Raw genomic sequence first — 19,618 nt, forward strand, 5'->3', positions numbered from 1 at the left:
AAAAGTGCTGCACCCCTTTGCATTTACATGAAAAAAAACTCTACCACCAGTTTTTAAAAGCTTTTTAACTGCTTCACGTAGCGAAAGTTGAAGCTCAGGAACCGTTGCTGAGAATAAAAAAAAATCATATCAGCTTCAATTTGGTTGCTAGACAAATATCCTGTTAAAATTTCTACTGCTGTTCCAATGCGGTACCTAATATCTCCAGATTTAAAAATCATGCCTAATATATTTCGAGGATCAGTTGGGACACGATCATACTGAGGAATAGGTATAATGACATTATCCCCCACAGCAAGTTCTGATAATTTCCAATTCGTTTTCTTGGTAAGATATTCGGCTTGCATCTTTTGGCCAGAGAGTACACGCTTCCCGGCACGTATGGTCTGTATTTCAATTAAAGTGTCATCCTGATTGTCATATATAAAATATATAAAAACCATCATTCCTATCATGTTAAATTATGTTAAATTATCATATATCCTTTGTACAAATTATAAGTAAATTGTAGTCAAATTTTTGGACAAAGTTAACATACAAATTATAATTTGTACTTTTTTTGGTGTACAAATCATAATTTGTACAAAATGATAACTTGTACACAACACAATCATTCAGATGAGTATAGAAAGAAACTAGAGAAAAAATATTTAAATATTTTACGCCAAGTTAAACGGCAAATAAACCCTCTGATAAACATGTCAACAATGACGTTGTATTATAGAGAAATAGTCATCCATTAATGACGTTGTTCATGACAACGTTTAAGTCTTGACAAGTCCAATCTAAACAATTGATTAAGAAGGTAGTACATGTACAACACGGTGCCAGTTGGAATCGTTTAATGGTAAGTAATGGCATTGCTCTTTCCTAATTAAAAAAAGTATTTATATTATTTTCAATTTAATATCATAGTAAATAAGAGTTGTAAACAAACAAATTTCTCAAAATAGGTTCTTCCCATAAAAATAATGTTAAAAGTATAACAAAACATAACATAAGCAGATAATGAATCAATTATGCGAGAATAGCACATGAACATAATTATATATTACTTTAATAAATAACAAAAAACATCAAAAAGTAGGAAAACCATAAATAGAAAGAAAGAAATTGCAATTTATGGACTACTGGTAGTTACCGATTATATCTAAGTAGAACAAAAAGTATCTAGCTATGAAGACAACCAATCCAACTTCAATCATTAATAAATACCAATTGTCCTTAAACCATGCCTGGAATAAAAAAGATAAACTCATCAAAGATACCAGGCTTAATCTTTATTTGAACTTGGCAATCATATCTCATCTCCTTATTATTATATTAAAAGTTATACTTGAAATTAATACTGTGGATTCATTATTATTCGTTGGATACCAATTTTCGTGGGTTTCGTGGGTACAGGTGAACCACGAATTCAAATGTTCAACGAATTACAAATGTTAATTTGGCTTTGTATGCAGAGATTGGCAAAACCACGAAATCAAATATCCACGAAAATGCAAGTGTTCCTCAATCCACGAAAATTGATACCCACGAAAATAAATGAATCCACAGTATTCATATTCATGCTACAAACTGATTTAAAATGAAACAACGGAAAACGATAACTAAAAAATGTAGAATATCATTTCCACTGGAACAAATATAACAGTATTTATTCCTATCGGAATAAACGGTATAGCATATTTGTCCCAACAGGAACATATATTTTGGCATTGCTTATAACAAAGCTTGCAAGGGAACTTGTTAGGCGGAACAAATATACGTTGACAGCATAGTACACAGTGCATGTTGCTTAAGTGGAATTTTGGAGGGTGCTTTTTCTTTTTATCTTCAACAATTAAATAACATAATAAGCGGAAAAACTCCTAATTAAAGAAGCTTACTTTGTACTTTGAAAGGCCAATACATTTCAACAAAACACTAAGAATTTGCAGAAAATATAAGTATAATAATATAAGTTTGCACTTTTGTCGTTCGACAATGGCTTCTGGTTGTCTTAAGCCAGCAATACTGCCATTGTATAACTTAAATGGAAAATCACTTTCACCATTTGTCATAAGGCTTCTTAAGTCTTCTGAGTTTTCTCCGCATACTTTTGTACCGTTGATTGATAAAGATGAAGACACATTGGATACCGTGTCTCTGAAAGAAATCAAATACAATCGATAACATTTCGTTCTGCAAATTACTTTTGTAGCCATTAAACATATGATTAATGCACGGGAATTCAACTTCGAGTTTTCGGCGAGAATTTTGTTACTTAATCGTAAGATATCTGTGAAGTGCATTGTGTCTAGTTGTCATTTCATCTTTTTTTTTTATTTTGGCCATGGAGCTATATGTATCGTTTGTCATCCGATTTAAGATCTTGTACTAGCACTGACCATTCGAACTTTTAGAATTAGTGCTAGTTTGTAAATTAGCGCTTCGGACGCATGATTGTTCAATCAAGGGAGAGCAAAAGTGTGGAATACTCAACTTAAAACATATTTTTTTTTACATGATTTATAATATTTTATAGCTTACTGTGTGATTTAGTTGTTGGAATATTAATATGTTTTCTTTGAAATACTGATTGCATTAATGATTATTGTGCATTTAGATTTACTCTCTTGTCATCAATCTGCAGAAACATTCAGCGCTGTCTTTAGTTGATAATGCAGGTTTTCTTTCAAATGTGCATTTTTTAAGTTCTTTGTTTTACACATTGACAAACTGTCCAAATGTTTTCGCAAGAGAGGGGCTATTAATTGGTTGACAATTTTTGATTTTGCTTAAAACAGATAACTGTATGTTTAAAATACTGATGGCAGATGACAGCAATTTAGATTATCTTAAATGAGACAACAGAAAACAGTGAATTTAAAAATTAAAAAAACAGTTAACAGGGGTCATTTTTTTCACAATAACAGTTAACAACAATAATTGACCATATATGCAAGGTTTTTCTATTACAATCATGAAATATAAAAAAAGTAAAGATTTAAAATTTAAGAAGCTAAATGATAACTGTGAATCTGATTTTTTCCCAGTATACATCAGAACATTATGTATGTTAAGTAACTGTAAAATGAAGACTCTTTTTTGTTTGGGCATTTGTTAATTTGATACATTGTACCTTCATAGATATTCTTATTCTAGAAAAAAAATGAAAACAACACATTATAAATTGTATGCGTCCGAAGCGCTTTTCTGGATTTACCTTCATCAGGAACGTTCAAAGCCGAATATTTGAAAGCCAAGGATGTACAAGAAACGAAAAAGTTGAAGAGCTATATTACCAAAAAGGACATAAAAAAATTTAGCCAAATCCATCTAAGGTCAACTTTGCCTGAGGGAGTTGAAACCTTAGTTTCTAATAACTTCGAAATTTATTAACGGACAATTTTAGAAAGGTTTGTTATAAATCATGTCAGTACCGAAGTACTGGCTACTGGGTTGATGATACCCTCGGGAACTGATAGTCCACCAGCAGAGGTATCGATCCAGTGCTGTAAGAAAGAAAACAACAAGTTATTAATTTTATACGTCCGGAGCGCTTTTCTGGATTTACCTTCATCAGGAACGCTCAAAGCCGAATATTTGAAAGCCAAGGATGTACCACAAATTTCACATGGCTTGTAATAATAAAGCATTCCAGAAATTTTAAACTTAGTTTATAGTTTATTTTTTCCTTTGACTGAGTAAATGAAATAAACACAAGAAATTTCATCCATCCGAAGGAATTTTCAGGATTCACCTTTATCAGGAACTCTCAAACCCGCAAAAAAAGACCTAAAGAGAATTGATAAATTCATCTAAAAAGAGAAAACTTTCCTCCTCATATTCTAAGAATTTACGGTATATTCAGAAATTATTGTATGCATTTATTGTTGCAATTTTTGAAGAATGGACAAACAGGCACGGATCTAGCTATTTTGTAGAGGGGGTTGCAAATCCCCGGAACACCATGAAACGTTCACATACTTAAAAAAAAAGGGGGGGGGGTCCCTGGATCCGCTTATAGACAATAATCCGAGATTTAATATTGCGATTTCAGGAAAATCTACATAAAGATATATGTACCAGATATCAGAATGAGAGTTCTTATTATTGTCATACTTACCCAGTCGAATTATTTGCATTAATAAAAACCTTGCAATAGTTTCTGAATTTACAGAACCCTGTTTTACATGATAGTTCAAGTAAAACAAGGGACACTTTTTACAAGGTTATTTTTCAATCTTTATTTATAAGAAGGCTTGTATTTGCTTTTCGCTTCAACTGATTTTATTTTAACTCCGGTAAAGGGGAAATAACTCTTATTTTCGAAACACGATTTTTTCAAAAATACTCCATTTTACAGGTATTTTATCAGCAGTTTGATTAATATAAATATTTGAATATCATTTTTGGTCATTAAAATGTAATGGCGGTAATATAAAGATGTACGTGAATTATATTTTAGCAGTTTAAAACAATATTATACAGTCTTCGTAAATATACCAGACATTTGATACTGTCTCTGGTCCAAAATTGTATAGGCTTACAACAATTGAAAGATTTCTTTTTAAATATCTCGAGAAAGTGTGCGTTCACACACAAAAATCAATAACAAATAGTAAACGGACGGTTGACAAAAAGCGTACCTTCATAATCCAAAGATACAGAATCTAAATGTACAAAATAAGATATTTTTATTCCAACTACAGGGCCCATGATGAGCACATTAATTTATAGCCATGTTTTTTAAATTGAGCAATACAAATAATTAAACAATCATACATAATTATGAACATAATCAACTTAATTTTATGATTTCAGGCCACAGCCAGATCAGAGTCATAAGCATATATGTTAAAAAGTATACGAGAGTGATTGAAAAAAATTTTGAAGATATCACTTCAATTGATTGCCCGAACTTAAACAAATAAGTACTATTCTTACTCAACAGTGCAATTTAAAAACAAAAAGTCTAATGTTTCATTGCCACCCTTTTCCCTGTGAAGAATCGGGATAAATTAGCTGCTTTTTTTATAATTTAGATCTATCAAAGCAATGAAACAACAACATTTCAGAAAGGTTCAATCAGAGGTTTTTCACGACACGGACCCCCTTTCTTTCTTTGTTTTAGATAAATGGGGGTTCATTTCTACAGCACCTGTATTTCCCGACAGGTAGAAATAATTTAAACAGGCTAAATACCAGTAAATTTTACTTGAGGAAATAAAGTCCAACATCGAATTAAAATCAGTGGTTTCACGCTCACTATATAGAAGGTAAACTCACAAAGTACGTGAAACTTTACTGTGATTAACCTGATTTCGGACCATTTTTCCCAAAGCGTGTAAATAAATATTATACAAAGTTGGTAGATTCTCAAATTTTATATACTTTTCTTAAAGCTAAATGGGATTTCATTATTAACCAGCGTTTATTGCAGGGTCTAAATTATATAATATAACGTTATATACATGTATTTTGATCTTTAAAGGTACAGAAATGGATTTTCACATCCTCGTCCTTTGATCTGTTTGATATGAATCATCGGTAATCATACCACATTTCGGACTGCATGTTCATGATGTTGTTATACTATACATGAGGACCAATGAATACGATATACGAGGGTTTGGATGGGGTTTCAAGAATAGAGAATATTGGGTTAATACTTCAGGAAAAAATGGGTCAAACAAATAAAGAATAGATAATACGATAGTAACCTGTAAAAAAGATTGCTCCCAGGCATATAGACTGTTCAAAGACGGAGATGCAATGGATAGGCAAACATACCTAGTTGTATTCTAGGGCAATATCAAACTGTGGTCTATATCTAGGCCCGCGATTAATTTTCAAATCTGGAAATGGTTTCTAAACAAGGAAATCATTAAAGCATAGTTAATTGAATTGCGTAGATAACCTTTTCGATATTTTCTTAACATTTGTTTTGGTTTTTCAAATTTGTTTATAAATTTTATGCATAATATACATTTCACAATTTTTTGTGTGAAATATTGATCACTTAACAATTCATCACTTACTTTTTCTTCGAGACTCTAAGGAACATTTTTGGTCGAATATTGATCATTTGACAATATCTTTCAGTATCAGATAACGAACCTTAAATTGTAGTTTAAAAAGCACTCAAACGGTTTCAAAATAGGAGACATAATGATGAAAGAATTAACTGTTTTCATGTTTTAGTCTAACAGTACCTTAATTCATATTTGACAAACTCGGACTTTTTAAGAAATGGGACAACATGTTTGGAAAACACTTGTGTTTTAGTGCTTTCCCCACAAAAAAAATTCTCCAAAATTACCTAAGGAACAGAAGTACATGCATCGTGGAAATAACGTTAGAATTGACAAATTGTACATCTTTTAGTAAATTGAAAATATCTTAAGTTTCAGTATCAAATTATAAGAATTGTACAACTAAAAGAGCACTTTCTAACCGAGCCTTAAAATGTGCATTCCATCAACAGTGGCACCAAATGTGCATTTCGAAAATTTAACCATTTTTGAAACAAGTAAATACCAGCAGTTACGTGATTGTAAATGATGAACATTGAAGGATTGATATGCGTTCATCTTTCAGCAGCAAAAGTTACATGTTAATTTACTTAGGACGATTGAATGTTAATTTTTTACGATAATCTCATCATTTATACCAGGATTAAAATTGTGTTCATACTAAATCGGTACAATAAATTGTATTTTCAAAACATGTCAAACAAATAAGCGTTCATAGGAAAAGTTGGCCCCTTGCACATTGTACTCCTAGGTGACCGCTTTGCTTAGAGACAGCAGCAATTTTAAGTTCGTCCTTTGAAATTAGATCGCTGCCAGAGAACATTTATCTTGATGAAACAAGAGAAATGGTACTTAACATGTTTTAAATGCTATTGAAATTGTCAAATTTTTAACGTTTTAAAAATATCCATGGAGTGTGATAAAACTGTAATTACATTTCGTCAGAACTGTTTATTATTCTAAAACAGGAATATAGTAGAATGCAACGAATAACATAATAAATGAAAAGGACACAGAAAAGTTTCTTGATAAATCACTTGACATAAAACAAATATCTTATCCTATTTATCATTTCAATTGAACTTGTGCTATCGTTGATATGATATATATCAACATAGATCATTACTGTCCATTTCAAGTTTTTTTCTATTTGCAAAAATAAACAACACATCATTGAAGGTTTCTTGTAAAGAGCAAAGACCAATAAAGGACAATTTAATCGTCTCTCTGCCAAATATTTTGTTCTTTTTGCTTTTGAGAGGGGGTTACGTCAATGTTAAGTGATTCGCAGATGTAAATAAAAAAAATTATATCAAACGCTGTAATATTTGGTTTCTTTCTTCAACCTCAATACATTGATAAAAGGATAACATTAACACGTACATACTATTTTCGGTAAGTATGTGTTATAGAAACATGATCGAAACGGTTGATAGGTTTCCTTAATTGCTTTTAATGCAAACTAGCAATTAGTTTCTTATTTTGATTTTTTTACAGTTGAAATAATATAGTATGCAAATCAAGAGTTTACATGCCTTGCTTGCAAACTTTGTTTGGTTGTTTGCTTAGGCATTGTAATTAAGATTGACACTTAAATTCAATGAGTGGGCTGATTAACAATCTGTTTACTATATAAAAAGATTTGATTGGATAATGGATATTATATTATTTCCAGTCAGGCACTTAAAGGGTATACAGAAAAAATAATAGTTAGATAAATGTGAACCAATTTTGAAAACTAATTAATAATAATACTATTTTTACAGTAAAGCAAGATTTGATGGTTTGATTGTTTTTATTTGATATGATAATGAAAAGTTTTACTGCATACAATTGCTTCATTCTTAATATTGGAAGATGAAACTTGTTCCGCCAGTAGGATAAATAGGAAACTTCTTAATACAGAGTTCTGTACTTTTGTTATTAGACCTTAGTATGTAACCAATTTAAATTAGATGTAACTCTTTTTGAAACTGTTTACCGTGCACGCATCTTGTAAGATTGTCAATCAAGGAAACTTGATACTTTCTTCTGTACTATGTTAAAAGGACCTCACCTGTGCTTGCAGTGGCGGATTCGGGGGGGGGGGGGGGGGGGGGGGGGCGGGAGGGGGGGGGGGACTTAGAGGGCGTACGCCGGAACACCATGAAACGTTCACATAATATGATGAAGACATAATCTTTCAATCAGTTTAATTGAGGTCTGGAGCTGGAATGTCAGTAACTGCTAGTAGTCCTTTCTTAATTTATGTATCATTGTCATTTTGCTTAGTTTCTTTTGTTACCTATTCTGACATCGGACTCGGACTTCTTTTAAACTGAGTTTTACTGTGCGTATTGATGTGTGTTTGTTTATTCTACATTGGCTAGAGGTCTAGGGGAGGGTTGAAATCTCACAAAACATGTTTAACCCTGCCGCATTTTTGCGCCTGTCCCAAGTCAGGAGCCTCTGGCCTTTGTTAGTCTTGTATGTTTTTTAATTTTAGTTCATTTATATGTTTCGGAGTTTAGTGTGCCGTCGATTTTCACAGAACTAGTATACATTTGTGTTTAGGGGCTAGCTGAGGCCCGCCTCCGGTAGCGGGATTTTCTTGCTGTGTTGAAGACCCATTGTGGCCTTGGGCTGTTTTCTGCTCTTTGGTCAGGTTGTTGTCTTTTTGACACATTTCCCATTTCCCCATAACCCACGAAACACCCCCTCTCCGCTAATGATTTCCACTCTCCACATAATTAAATTAAGGGCCTATGTTCTATTTTGCTTCATGCTCAGGAGATATATGACATTGTTCTCGCACTTTTTTCGTAAATAATATTTTTCAATGAAAGCTCATTGTTCCTAACGCTACACACGAATTGATATCAACTAGCCATTGTTGAAAAAACACAAGTGTTCCATATCATGAATTAATCTATCTAATCCGGATGTCGGAGCGACAAGCGTTCTAAATCCCTGTGATATTTTGAATGTTTGGCCGTCCAAATAACACAGAATAATGCACCCTCTATTCCTAGTAGTCAAATAATCACAAAATAAAATGAAGTAACATTAAGTGCTATACATAGTCCGAGATTAAAATTAAATGACGCAAGTCCGCCGAGTTTAGCCAAAGAAATTCTATTAATATCATAATTAGCCAAGATCATACTAATTCGGATCAAAACAGAACTCTTCGTTCAGTTCATCGTAAAGCCAAGAAGCCAAGATTTTAGCCAAAGTTTCATTCAATAGTAATGAAAAAATAATAACATTCCTTTGCCCTTTCAGGTTTATTCATACGTTTGTTAACATTTTTATCAGAATTAAACGGAATCTTTTTGACATGTGTAGATAATCTGTGTGTTTTGATTGAGTTCTCATCACAAAATAGAAATAAGTTGAAAAGGCAAGACGATCGATTATATATATTATTCTCTTCCAGTCATTTTGAGGTAGAAATTATCTTTCACACTTGATTCATGTACATAGATTCGGTTTTATTTTCTACAAATCCTTACAGAAGTTATTTTTATTATTCATTTTTTGGTTTATCTAAGCAAGGATTATAGAGAAGACATTGTAATTTTCTTTTTAACCCGAGTGCAGGATCAGAAAGAACTACTGTTTATTGTCGCAGTTGATAAGCGAGTCCATATAAGTTAAACAAGCTTTCGTTGGTTGACATGAAACGTTTTGTTAAAATTCTCAAATTTAAAAGTTTATATAGTTTCTTAAGGATAAGTAGATTACAACAGATTATAATGGAAAATAAGTAGAATAACAAAAATACCGAACTCCATGGAAAATTCAAAACGGAAAATCCCTTAACAAATGGCAAAACGATGACGTATGTGATGACATCAATCCAAAATTACGACTTGTATGATTTTGGATTGACTAAAAGATGTAGATTATTGTCCTTAAAACGCAGACGACTGGGATAAGTCCCCAATATCATCATTTTTATTTCACTTTTTTGTAGTTAATTTTTAATACAAACTTTTTTTATTCTATTTCTACTTTTGTTTGCTTTTATTCATTCATGTCATTTAACAGTTCTTCGTTTAAATATAAACTCATCATAGATACCAGGATTAAAATTGTGTACGCCAGACGCGCGTTTTATATATATTTGACTTTATGACAATAGCTGCAATTTTGTGATGTGTAGTTGTTGAGAGATCGAATAAACGAAACGATTTTTCATGAATCAAAAGTAATAAGATACATTTGATATAGAGTTCATCTGTAGAGGGGTCTGCTTGTATGTCTGTCTCTTTCTCCGTTTTGGTTATTTTTTTCAAATCTCAGCAAGAGACTGGGCCAATATACAAGAACATTTATCACTTAATTCAAAAATATCCCTGACAAAAACTTAGTATTAATGATAAAATAATGACATTTAACACAGATATGACATTTGTTACCATGGACAATGGGTCTTAAACAATACACTTAGACTGTGACTTTAAATTTCATTCTATGAATTCTATTCTTATTCGTGTCATACCCATATGTTTACTCGAGATCACCCCCAGTTTTTGGTGGGTTCGTGTTGCTCAGTCTTTAGTTTTTTTGTTGTGTTTTATGTACTGTTGAATGTCGGTTGGTCTTTTTCTTTTTTAGCCATGGCGTTGTCAGTTTATTTTCGACTTATGAGTTTGAATGTCTGAGTTTGGTATCTTTCGCCTCTCTTTTACTCGATAAAAACATGCAGCATGAAACTATGGTTCAGTTCGTGAAGTTATTTATTTTTGAAAGAACTAGTTGCCGTCGGATTGATTTCTTTCAATGATCGTGTCCCAATCTAACTATTGCATATATAAAAATAGAAAGTGACCAATTAGACAATAAAAATCATGAGTCGCAAGAAAACGAACAATATCGTGCTAAAAACCGCAAAATGACGAATAGACTAACAGCGGCCCCTAAAACAATACATAGAAAACTAAATACACAGTAAAATGAACGCCACTAGATACTGAGGGTGATCTTAGGTGCTTCAGAAGGATAAGTAAATCTTTTTCATTTGTGCAAATCTATAAATCTGTTTAACTTTTGATAACTTGTGTCAAATCATATTTGTTATATATATAATACCAAAGACAAAATATGTTGAAGTACAAGTAGGATTGTGACCTTGCTCTACAATCTAAATTTTTAAAAAGAAAATAACACTTCATAAAGTTTCGTCATAATTGAAAGACAGTGACATGAAAGTACATGACTACATGAAGAGCCATGCATATACATGACCAAATGATAAATGGAATAGCAAAATCCATCTGAGGTCACTTTTCCTGAGAAAGTTGGAACCGTAGTCTCAAAATAGATTCAAAATTTATCAACGAAGAATTTGTGAACGGTTAGCTTAACCTTTTTGGCGTCACATTACATAGTAGTGCGCTATAGTAACCAATCATTCAAATTATCACCATCGAACATGATGAAGCACACTTAATACATAATTGACACGATGTTTACTTATGAACCAAGGGTCTCTAGAATTAGAATAAGTTTGTGACTTTGACCTTAAGCTTCATTTACGATACATTTTCTAGTGGATAACAATTATACAAAGTATCATCATTTCAAACTAAGAGGTTCTTAAGATATACATCGGAAACGATTTATAAAAATGTGCCCATAGGGTCTGCAATATGAAGTAACGTTTGTGACCTGCACTTCAGACCAAAAAAAATTGCCTTGTTGCCGCACGTCTTAAATTGATTAAACTATGATTATTTCCAAGTCATTCTCACAATGCACAGTTGAAATACAAAAAGTTATCTTTAATTTATATACATCTGTTTCTATTTAAAATTACATTATGCAATACAAATATAAAATACAGAAATTTTTGTAAAGCTGCTTATTTTTATTAATACTTCTGTATACACGTACAGGAGGTCATCTATGATATAAGGACCCAAACATATGAAACAGGGATTTTAAAACAAATGACACCGAGAGCGATGGTATTATTAAACAATCAAATTATATTTTCACTTTTAGTTATTGCTAAAAAAACAATTTGATTGTTTGATTCGAGCGTCACTGATGAGTCTTTTGTAGACAAAACGCGTGTCCGGTGTACAACATTGTAATCCTAGTATCTATGATGAGTTTTAACAAATATAACGTAACTAGATTTGTTCTGGTAAATGGAATAAAGAAATTAGTTGTAATGTTGAAAATGGAAAGTTTGCCAGTACAAATGCATCATACTTTGATAAACTCTGGTACAGTCGCTTAATTGGAACTTTCAAATATCACCCAACTATGGTCTGGAAGGTAATCCAAGAAGTTCAAATTTGCTCAAATTGTAGTCTAACTGTCTGTTTTTAAGGGTCACACCCTTGAAGTAGCAACTGCTTCGGTTTTATGTAAGTAAAATTATTTAAAAAATTTCAGTTTCTAAATTAAGTATTTTTATTTTCAAAACAATATTTGCAACTTGGATTAATCCAAAAATGAAAACCGATACCAATGAAAACACCTTATCCACACTTCTTTGTACAAGATATCTCCATTTCTTGTTCATTTTTCGACATAAAAAAGGGAGACAATTTGGAAAATGTGTCAAGCAACTTTAATCTCGTCAGAATATTTGATTTTGGGATATAATTGTAAAACTTGTTTTGTATATGTAAATGTATTAACATTAGAATGAAACTGAACTAAGGTAATTTACAGTCGGGCCAATATGCACACAGTGTAAATTTTTATACATGCATACATTTGTGTTACAAACACAATAATTGAAGATGTTCGTAAGTCTTTCCTCAAAGCATTATACTGTAGTTTATATAAAGCTAAGGATCTGGAATCATATAATTAGATAATCTGATTATGTATACAATACGTATTCCTTCTATGTGATCACCTTTACTCACAGGAATAGATTACCTTAGCTTTATTTGCCAAAACCTTTAGGAACTTTGGGTCCTCAATGCTCTTCAACTTCGTACTGTATTTGGCCTTTTTTTAACTTTTTTTATTTTTCGAGCGTCAGTGATGAGTCTTTTGTAGACAAAACGCGCGTCTGGCGTATAAAATTCTATTCCTAGCATCTATGATGAAGTTATTCACAGTTTACTCGTATGAAATAAATAATAAATTTGATAACAAGCCTTAAACGTATGGCCGGTCTGTAGCAATTTGAGAAACACCGAATAAGATAAGGCTATTGTATATCAAAGGATTAACAAGTGGATATTTCAACCCTTAAGAAGAAAAAAGAAACTAACATTCACAAAAGGTTATCTGAAAAAAAGATATAACTGAATATTTGCAATGTTAATATACACTGAATTTGTAATCTGTCACAAACGTATCCTATATATAGTTTTTAATCGAAAAAAAAATACACAGCTTTCCTGTTTCAAATGTATTTGAAATTTAATCAAACCATAATGTTTAAATTATACTGGTAGGTAAAGGTATCATTTGAAGATTTTGAAAGAATTACTGAATTATGCCCTGTTCAATAATCATGATAATGTACAAGATAGACATTTACGGTTTGAAATATGAATGTCCAGTTGATAGCATGAAGTTATACAAAAAAATTTGCTTCGCTCGCACGATGTTTTAACGCACTTAGTTCGGAGTTCATGTGATTCCCTAAGATTTTTCTCATGGTTTTTGTATCATCAAAAATGATTTACAAGTTTTGAACATTGGTAAACTACTGGTGCTCTTTTAATTGTTTTTGTTGAAAAAATATTTGCATAGAAAATTATAAAGGTTCCCACACACTCAGACAAAGTCGACCTTTTTAGGGTTCCTTATGGTCATATATGTACTTGAATATTGATACAATCTAAATTACATGTGTTTGGTTTGAGCGTACCTGATGAAGGTGGTTCCAGAAAAGCAATCCAAACTTGATATTGTCTTGGTAATAATGTTTGCTGTTTACTGTTTTTCTTTATTTAGTACAGTTCTGGCAAAAATTGCAAAACAATGGTAAAAATCGTACTTATGGGGGAAATAAACCCTAAAAGGAGACGATTATGACATATTGACACATTTTTAGATAGTAATAATCGTAATTAAAGGGTACATACTCATACAAGGAGTTGATTTACGATATCTGCAATGTCTCTTATTTGTAGATCTTGGAAAATCGTCATTCAAGGGAAATCACTTCGATAAGAAATCGTCTGACAGTTTTGGTGTAAATAGACAGTAGGTAGATCTCAACATTATGAACATTTCTACCGCTGTCAGATTTAAATTGATTTATCTGTTTATGTTGGTTTGCAGGCGAGATCATTGGACATATTTTGTAAACTATTATCCAAATGATAATTGTGGCCAAGTTTGGTTAAATTTCGCTTAGTAGTTTCCGAGGAGAAGACTTGTGTAAAAGTAAATGGATGACGACGACGACGGACGACGACCACCAAGTGATGAGAGCACCGCCAAAAATGAAAGTGTTTTGTGTGTACTATTTCTTTAATAATCAAAAATGGACATATTCATAATTACACAAAATGTTCAGATTCTTCTAAAAAAAATGTTACAAAAATATTTATAGAGTGTTAACTTTTGTTATGGTTGTAAATGAGCATAGTTACAATTGAAACCGTTGTACATGGACATGTAATATGGAAGAGTAACACAGTCACTGAAAAGCTTCGTTTTTTACAAGGATTGGAGAGAACTCCAAACTAAAGTAGCTGTTAGGAACGAATAAAATTTAATCACATCTAATATTTGGAATAATAAACAAAAGGTTGGTAATCAAAGCCCTCTGTGCAAAAAATGGACTGTAAAATTAGCCTTGGTTAATTAATGATTTGATTAACAATGATGAACATTTAAGAATAAGAATCAGAATTGTACTTGTTTAAAATCCAAACAATAGGATTGTTACTATAGAAAAACATATAAATAACAAAACGATTATACATTTTACTTATACTGCTAACAATGATAATTAATATATCACATTCTTCGCAAGATAATATAAAAACAAATTTGTATTCATTACTCATTGAATTAAACAGGGAACAATATTAGAAATTTCATTAAACATTTTGATCCTATGTTTATTCAGTTATGTACATGTTATGATAAAATCGAATTCATCTTCCAACTCTTTATGACATGAGGGACATATTTTATTTTCTAAGTCTGTTTTATTGTATCGAGCACGTTCAATAGCTAGCATACTATTACTTATTCTTATTTAATGAACTGGCAAGAATTTCGAAAAACAAATACAATTGGTTCCAACTTTCTTATATTCCAGAATGTAAAATGAAAAGTCTTGATATTAAATGTAATCAGATTTTTAAGCCTTATGGGCCAATTATACGAAATACTATTACAATATTTAAAATGTACTAAATGATCAATATGTACAATGTTCTAAAATATAAATCAACAAATATCTCATCACAGAAAAAGTGGTCTTCAATCCTAAATAGACATAATATTATCTGGAATAAAGTGTTTAGAATGCCATTTTACATAACTTGAATTCAAAATTACAGTGGCCAATACAGTATCACTTACAGAATTTTGGGGACATATGAATTTCTCTACAAAATAAAAGTTATACAAAACAATAAATGTACTTTCTGTATTGACTCAATTGAACACATTTTCTTGACTTGTTCAAAATTATTTGACGTATAGGAAGAGCTTAATGGATGGATATATATACAAAAATGCAAATTGAACTACCACTTTACTTAGAAACAGTTTAATTTAGGATCTTCGAAAAAACTGAAAAAAAACTACATAAGAAACCTCATTATATTGTTAAAATTTTATATATACAGAACAAAAATACAAAGCGGACAAGTAAATATAGTAACTTTAAAAATTGTCTTAACGAAAATTTGTTAATTGAAAAAAAAAATCCTGTTTTTATAAAACAATAAAGCATTGCAAAGAACGTACTCCTGCTGGAACCTCTGGCTCCGACTAAAAGAATAATTATACAAGTATCATCACAATTCAGACTGCCTGGGTTTTTTTACCATTATTATTTATCCACAAGATTGTCAAATAATTAAAACAAACCAACTTTATGTATTTGTCTTGATTTTGCCGATGTAACTATAGACTGATTATCGTAATTATAACATACCATATTGATACATGCATTTTTGCCAATAAATAGATTACAAAAAAAAAGGAAAAGCTTCGTCAAAATTGTCAAAACTCAACAATTCTGTAATTGTCTTGTTCTTTAGGTTGCGCTATGATGAATATCATGTTCAAGAGCTAAAGGATTGGCTGTTCTGGTACTTGTTTCTGGTCAGTTGGAAATATTTTATCTTACTGACGGAATGTCGATTAATGTTCCGTTGAAGCAGTCTGGTTACGGACATTATTAACGGCTTGTGATTGTAGTGTCTTCGTAGCACTGTTGCCTTTGAAATGAACTGTTCATATATACAATCTTAATACTGGAATGTCGTTGTTTTTTACTAAAAATATAGAAAATATGGACATTATATAAAAATAGAATGCTCATTAATGTAGTTAAATATGGCCGTAAAAGCGTTGACCGAAACACTTATTATAAAAGCTTCATACAGATATTTTGACGCTTTTAGAACCCTAAAAAATTACCATACCAATAAAAAAGTATACCATTCTTATAGTTATATTCAATTCTTAAACTATTACGTCCCGAGATAAATATAGTTTACATTGTGTTTTAAATATTCCTTTGAACTGTTGTAACGCTGTGATTGGTATTACTATAAACCAATCCAATCGTGAAATTTTGATAGAAACATTAAAGCTATGTCATTATAATTATATCTTTATAAATTTGAAGATAATTTTTAATAAAATAAATAACGAGTAAATTGTAACAATAGAAAAATAGAAAACGCAAAATGAAAACAGCAAGAGAGTTGATCGCAAATAAATGTTACAAAAAACGAACATCATCAAAATTTTGATTTTAAATTACATAAAAAAAATGTTCATTAAGTAAAAAATAAACTTAATCTACGGACTATATATTTTACCGATTATATCTAAATAGAACAAAAAGTACTATAGCTATCAAGACCACCAATCCAACTGCAATCATTATTAAATACCATTTGTCTTCCAACCATGCCTGAAATCATTAAAAGTTATACTCAAAATCATTATTCATACTGCAAAATATGTTTACTGCTATTGAAACACCAACAAACTTGTTATCATAAACCATGTAATATAACTTTCTAATAGAATACAAACAACTTTGAAATAGAAATCACAAGAGAACTACACAGAGAGTGTTGCATGAATATTGATTAACATAAATGTGAATAAATGATAATAGACTGATTGTTGGCTTTGAACGCCCCTTTCAGCACACTGAGTTATATCATGGCAGTCTTTTTTCTATTTGTGGAAGAGCCGAAGTACACAGAGAGAACCACCAAGCTGATCTAACCCAGTGTTAAAATATTTTTTTTTCCATCTATCTTCAAAGATAAGATGCCACAATAAGCGAAAACACGCCTATAGATTCTTATTTTCTACTAGACATAAAGCAAGAAACAATCAATTAGTCTTAGTTTCTACCTTTAAAGAGCATACGTTGTAATTTGCGGAACAAAGAATAAAGTGTACATACCTTCTTAAGAATTTTTTCCCGTTCTGCTATATCTTCTGGTTGTGTAAAGTCATAAATACTGCCATTGAATATATTAAATGGAAATTCACTTTCATTTTTCTTTATAAGACGTATTAACTTTTCCAAGTTTTCCCCGCACACTTTTGTACCGTTAATTGATAAAGATAGCGAAACATTGGATATCATGTCTCTGAAAGAAATAAAGCAACATGGTGGATGAAACTTCGCTTAGATTGACAGTCTTTAAACCATTTGATTTAATATGTTTGTTTGAACTTAAACAATGGTAAATGGTACAGAAATGAACTGTCCACACTTTCGGAGCATATCGGTTGACTTTTGGAATATCAATTGTAAAATTCTTCATTAACATTTCATCATCTTTTCTGTAATGGTGTTGGTTTTTCTCTTTGATATGTGTTTTGCCATCTCGGTATCTTCTTAAATTTTAAGATACGATTGATCTGTTAAAGTGTAAATCAATGGAATAATTTCAGTTTTTATGAAAATTATGTGAAATTAACAAATTTTAAAACAAACAGAAATATTGAAATTTTCGATTTTAGAAAGATCACCAGAAAAGGCAAAAACAAACAACAAACGATGACATTATAACAAAAAAATGTACTTATGTTTCAACATATCATAGTTGACTCGTTGAACCGTGCTATTCAAACGTTCCTTTTAAGGTGCTCTTTCTTAAACAAAAGATGTGTATTCTCAAAAATAAGAAATTGAGACGTAAATAATTTATTCATATAAACGTATTGTATCAAATTCAAAGTACATTAAAGCAATTTAAAACAGTCTACACAATGTAGTACGGATACTCAACGTTTAGGGGACAAAACATTATTAAATATCAGTAATTTCAGAACCAATGGAAGTCTTTCAAAAAAAAAAAAAAAAAACGACTGAACGAAACGTATTCATGCATAAAGGTAATACACTGCTTTCAACAAAATACTTTTTTATAAACAAAAAACATAGTTTATATACCCTTTATTGGTCTCTAGCAAATCTGCGGATTCATCTATATTTAAAGAATCTACATCATATCCTGTATATTTATGAATAAGCCATTTTATCTTCGAAACAATCTTCTTTCTAACGGCGGATGTTACATTTTGGTCCAAATATATCACAAAATTGTCGTTAACGCCTGAAATATAATTGGAAAAAAAAAGTACAAGGAAACTGAAAGGTACAGATGCTATTTATAGTTTAACGTAAGCTTAAATTACAAAACTTTCAACGTTTTCTCACTCTGTGTTACTTAATAATATTTCAAAATCGAATGCGCTCTGGCGTCTAACGGCCCCAGCAAGTCGCCAAAAAAAGCAAAAAAGCTGTCAGACGTCGGAGCAAACTCAGACAAAATTTTACTTGCTCCAGTTTAAAAAGTGAAAGAAAATAAAATGAAACAAAATAATTAACATAGTCAGGAAGTATATATACATATAATGCATAGATATTAAAATGTTCTAGGGAAGTTTCCATATTTTTTTTAATCAAAAATATATGGAGAACATACCGTTACATACTATTCCGCTGTCTTCAGTTTGAAATGGTAGTATTTCTTGTTCACAGTGTATACCTTTGAATCCGGAATGACAGTTGCATAAGAATGAATTATTAGATGATGAAATGCATATTCCATTGTATGAACAACTGATGTTTTGACAAGGTTCAATTTTATCCGCGCATATTGGTCCCACATAGTATTGAGGACAAAGGCATTTGAATTGTCCAATTTCATCAATGCATGTTGCATTTCTATGGCATGGTTGTGGAGAACATTCATTTATATTTTTTGAACAATCTCTTCCCGTAAAGCCATACAAACACTGACACAGGAAACTTCCAATAACGTTCAAGCAAGTTGACCCATTTGCACATGGATCCTGAAAGCATTCATTGATTTCTTCACATATTGCTCCACTAAATCCCTCAGGACACGTGCAGCTAAATTCACCATCATTGTTCTTACATTCCCCTCCATTTTTACAAATTTTGT

The 19,618-nt window shown here is 31.2% G+C and overlaps 1 protein-coding gene across 1 annotated transcript in view; it reads right to left on the reverse strand.

Annotated features, from left to right (window-relative positions):
- Positions 1-14,451: 14,451 nt before the first annotated feature.
- Positions 14,452-19,618, reverse strand: part of LOC127720964 (fibropellin-1-like) — a 47,250-nt gene continuing 42,083 nt past the window's right edge. The window contains exon 12 of the mRNA XM_052227697.1: positions 14,452-16,447. Coding sequence (XP_052083657.1) covers positions 16,351-16,447 — 97 coding nt within the window. The 3' untranslated portion in view covers positions 14,452-16,350. The remainder of the gene's footprint in view (positions 16,448-19,618) is intronic.

This window comes from Mytilus californianus, unplaced genomic scaffold (genome assembly GCF_021869535.1).
Source record: "Mytilus californianus isolate M0D057914Y unplaced genomic scaffold, xbMytCali1.0.p SCAF_1, whole genome shotgun sequence".
NCBI classification, from domain to species: domain Eukaryota; kingdom Metazoa; phylum Mollusca; class Bivalvia; order Mytilida; family Mytilidae; genus Mytilus; species Mytilus californianus.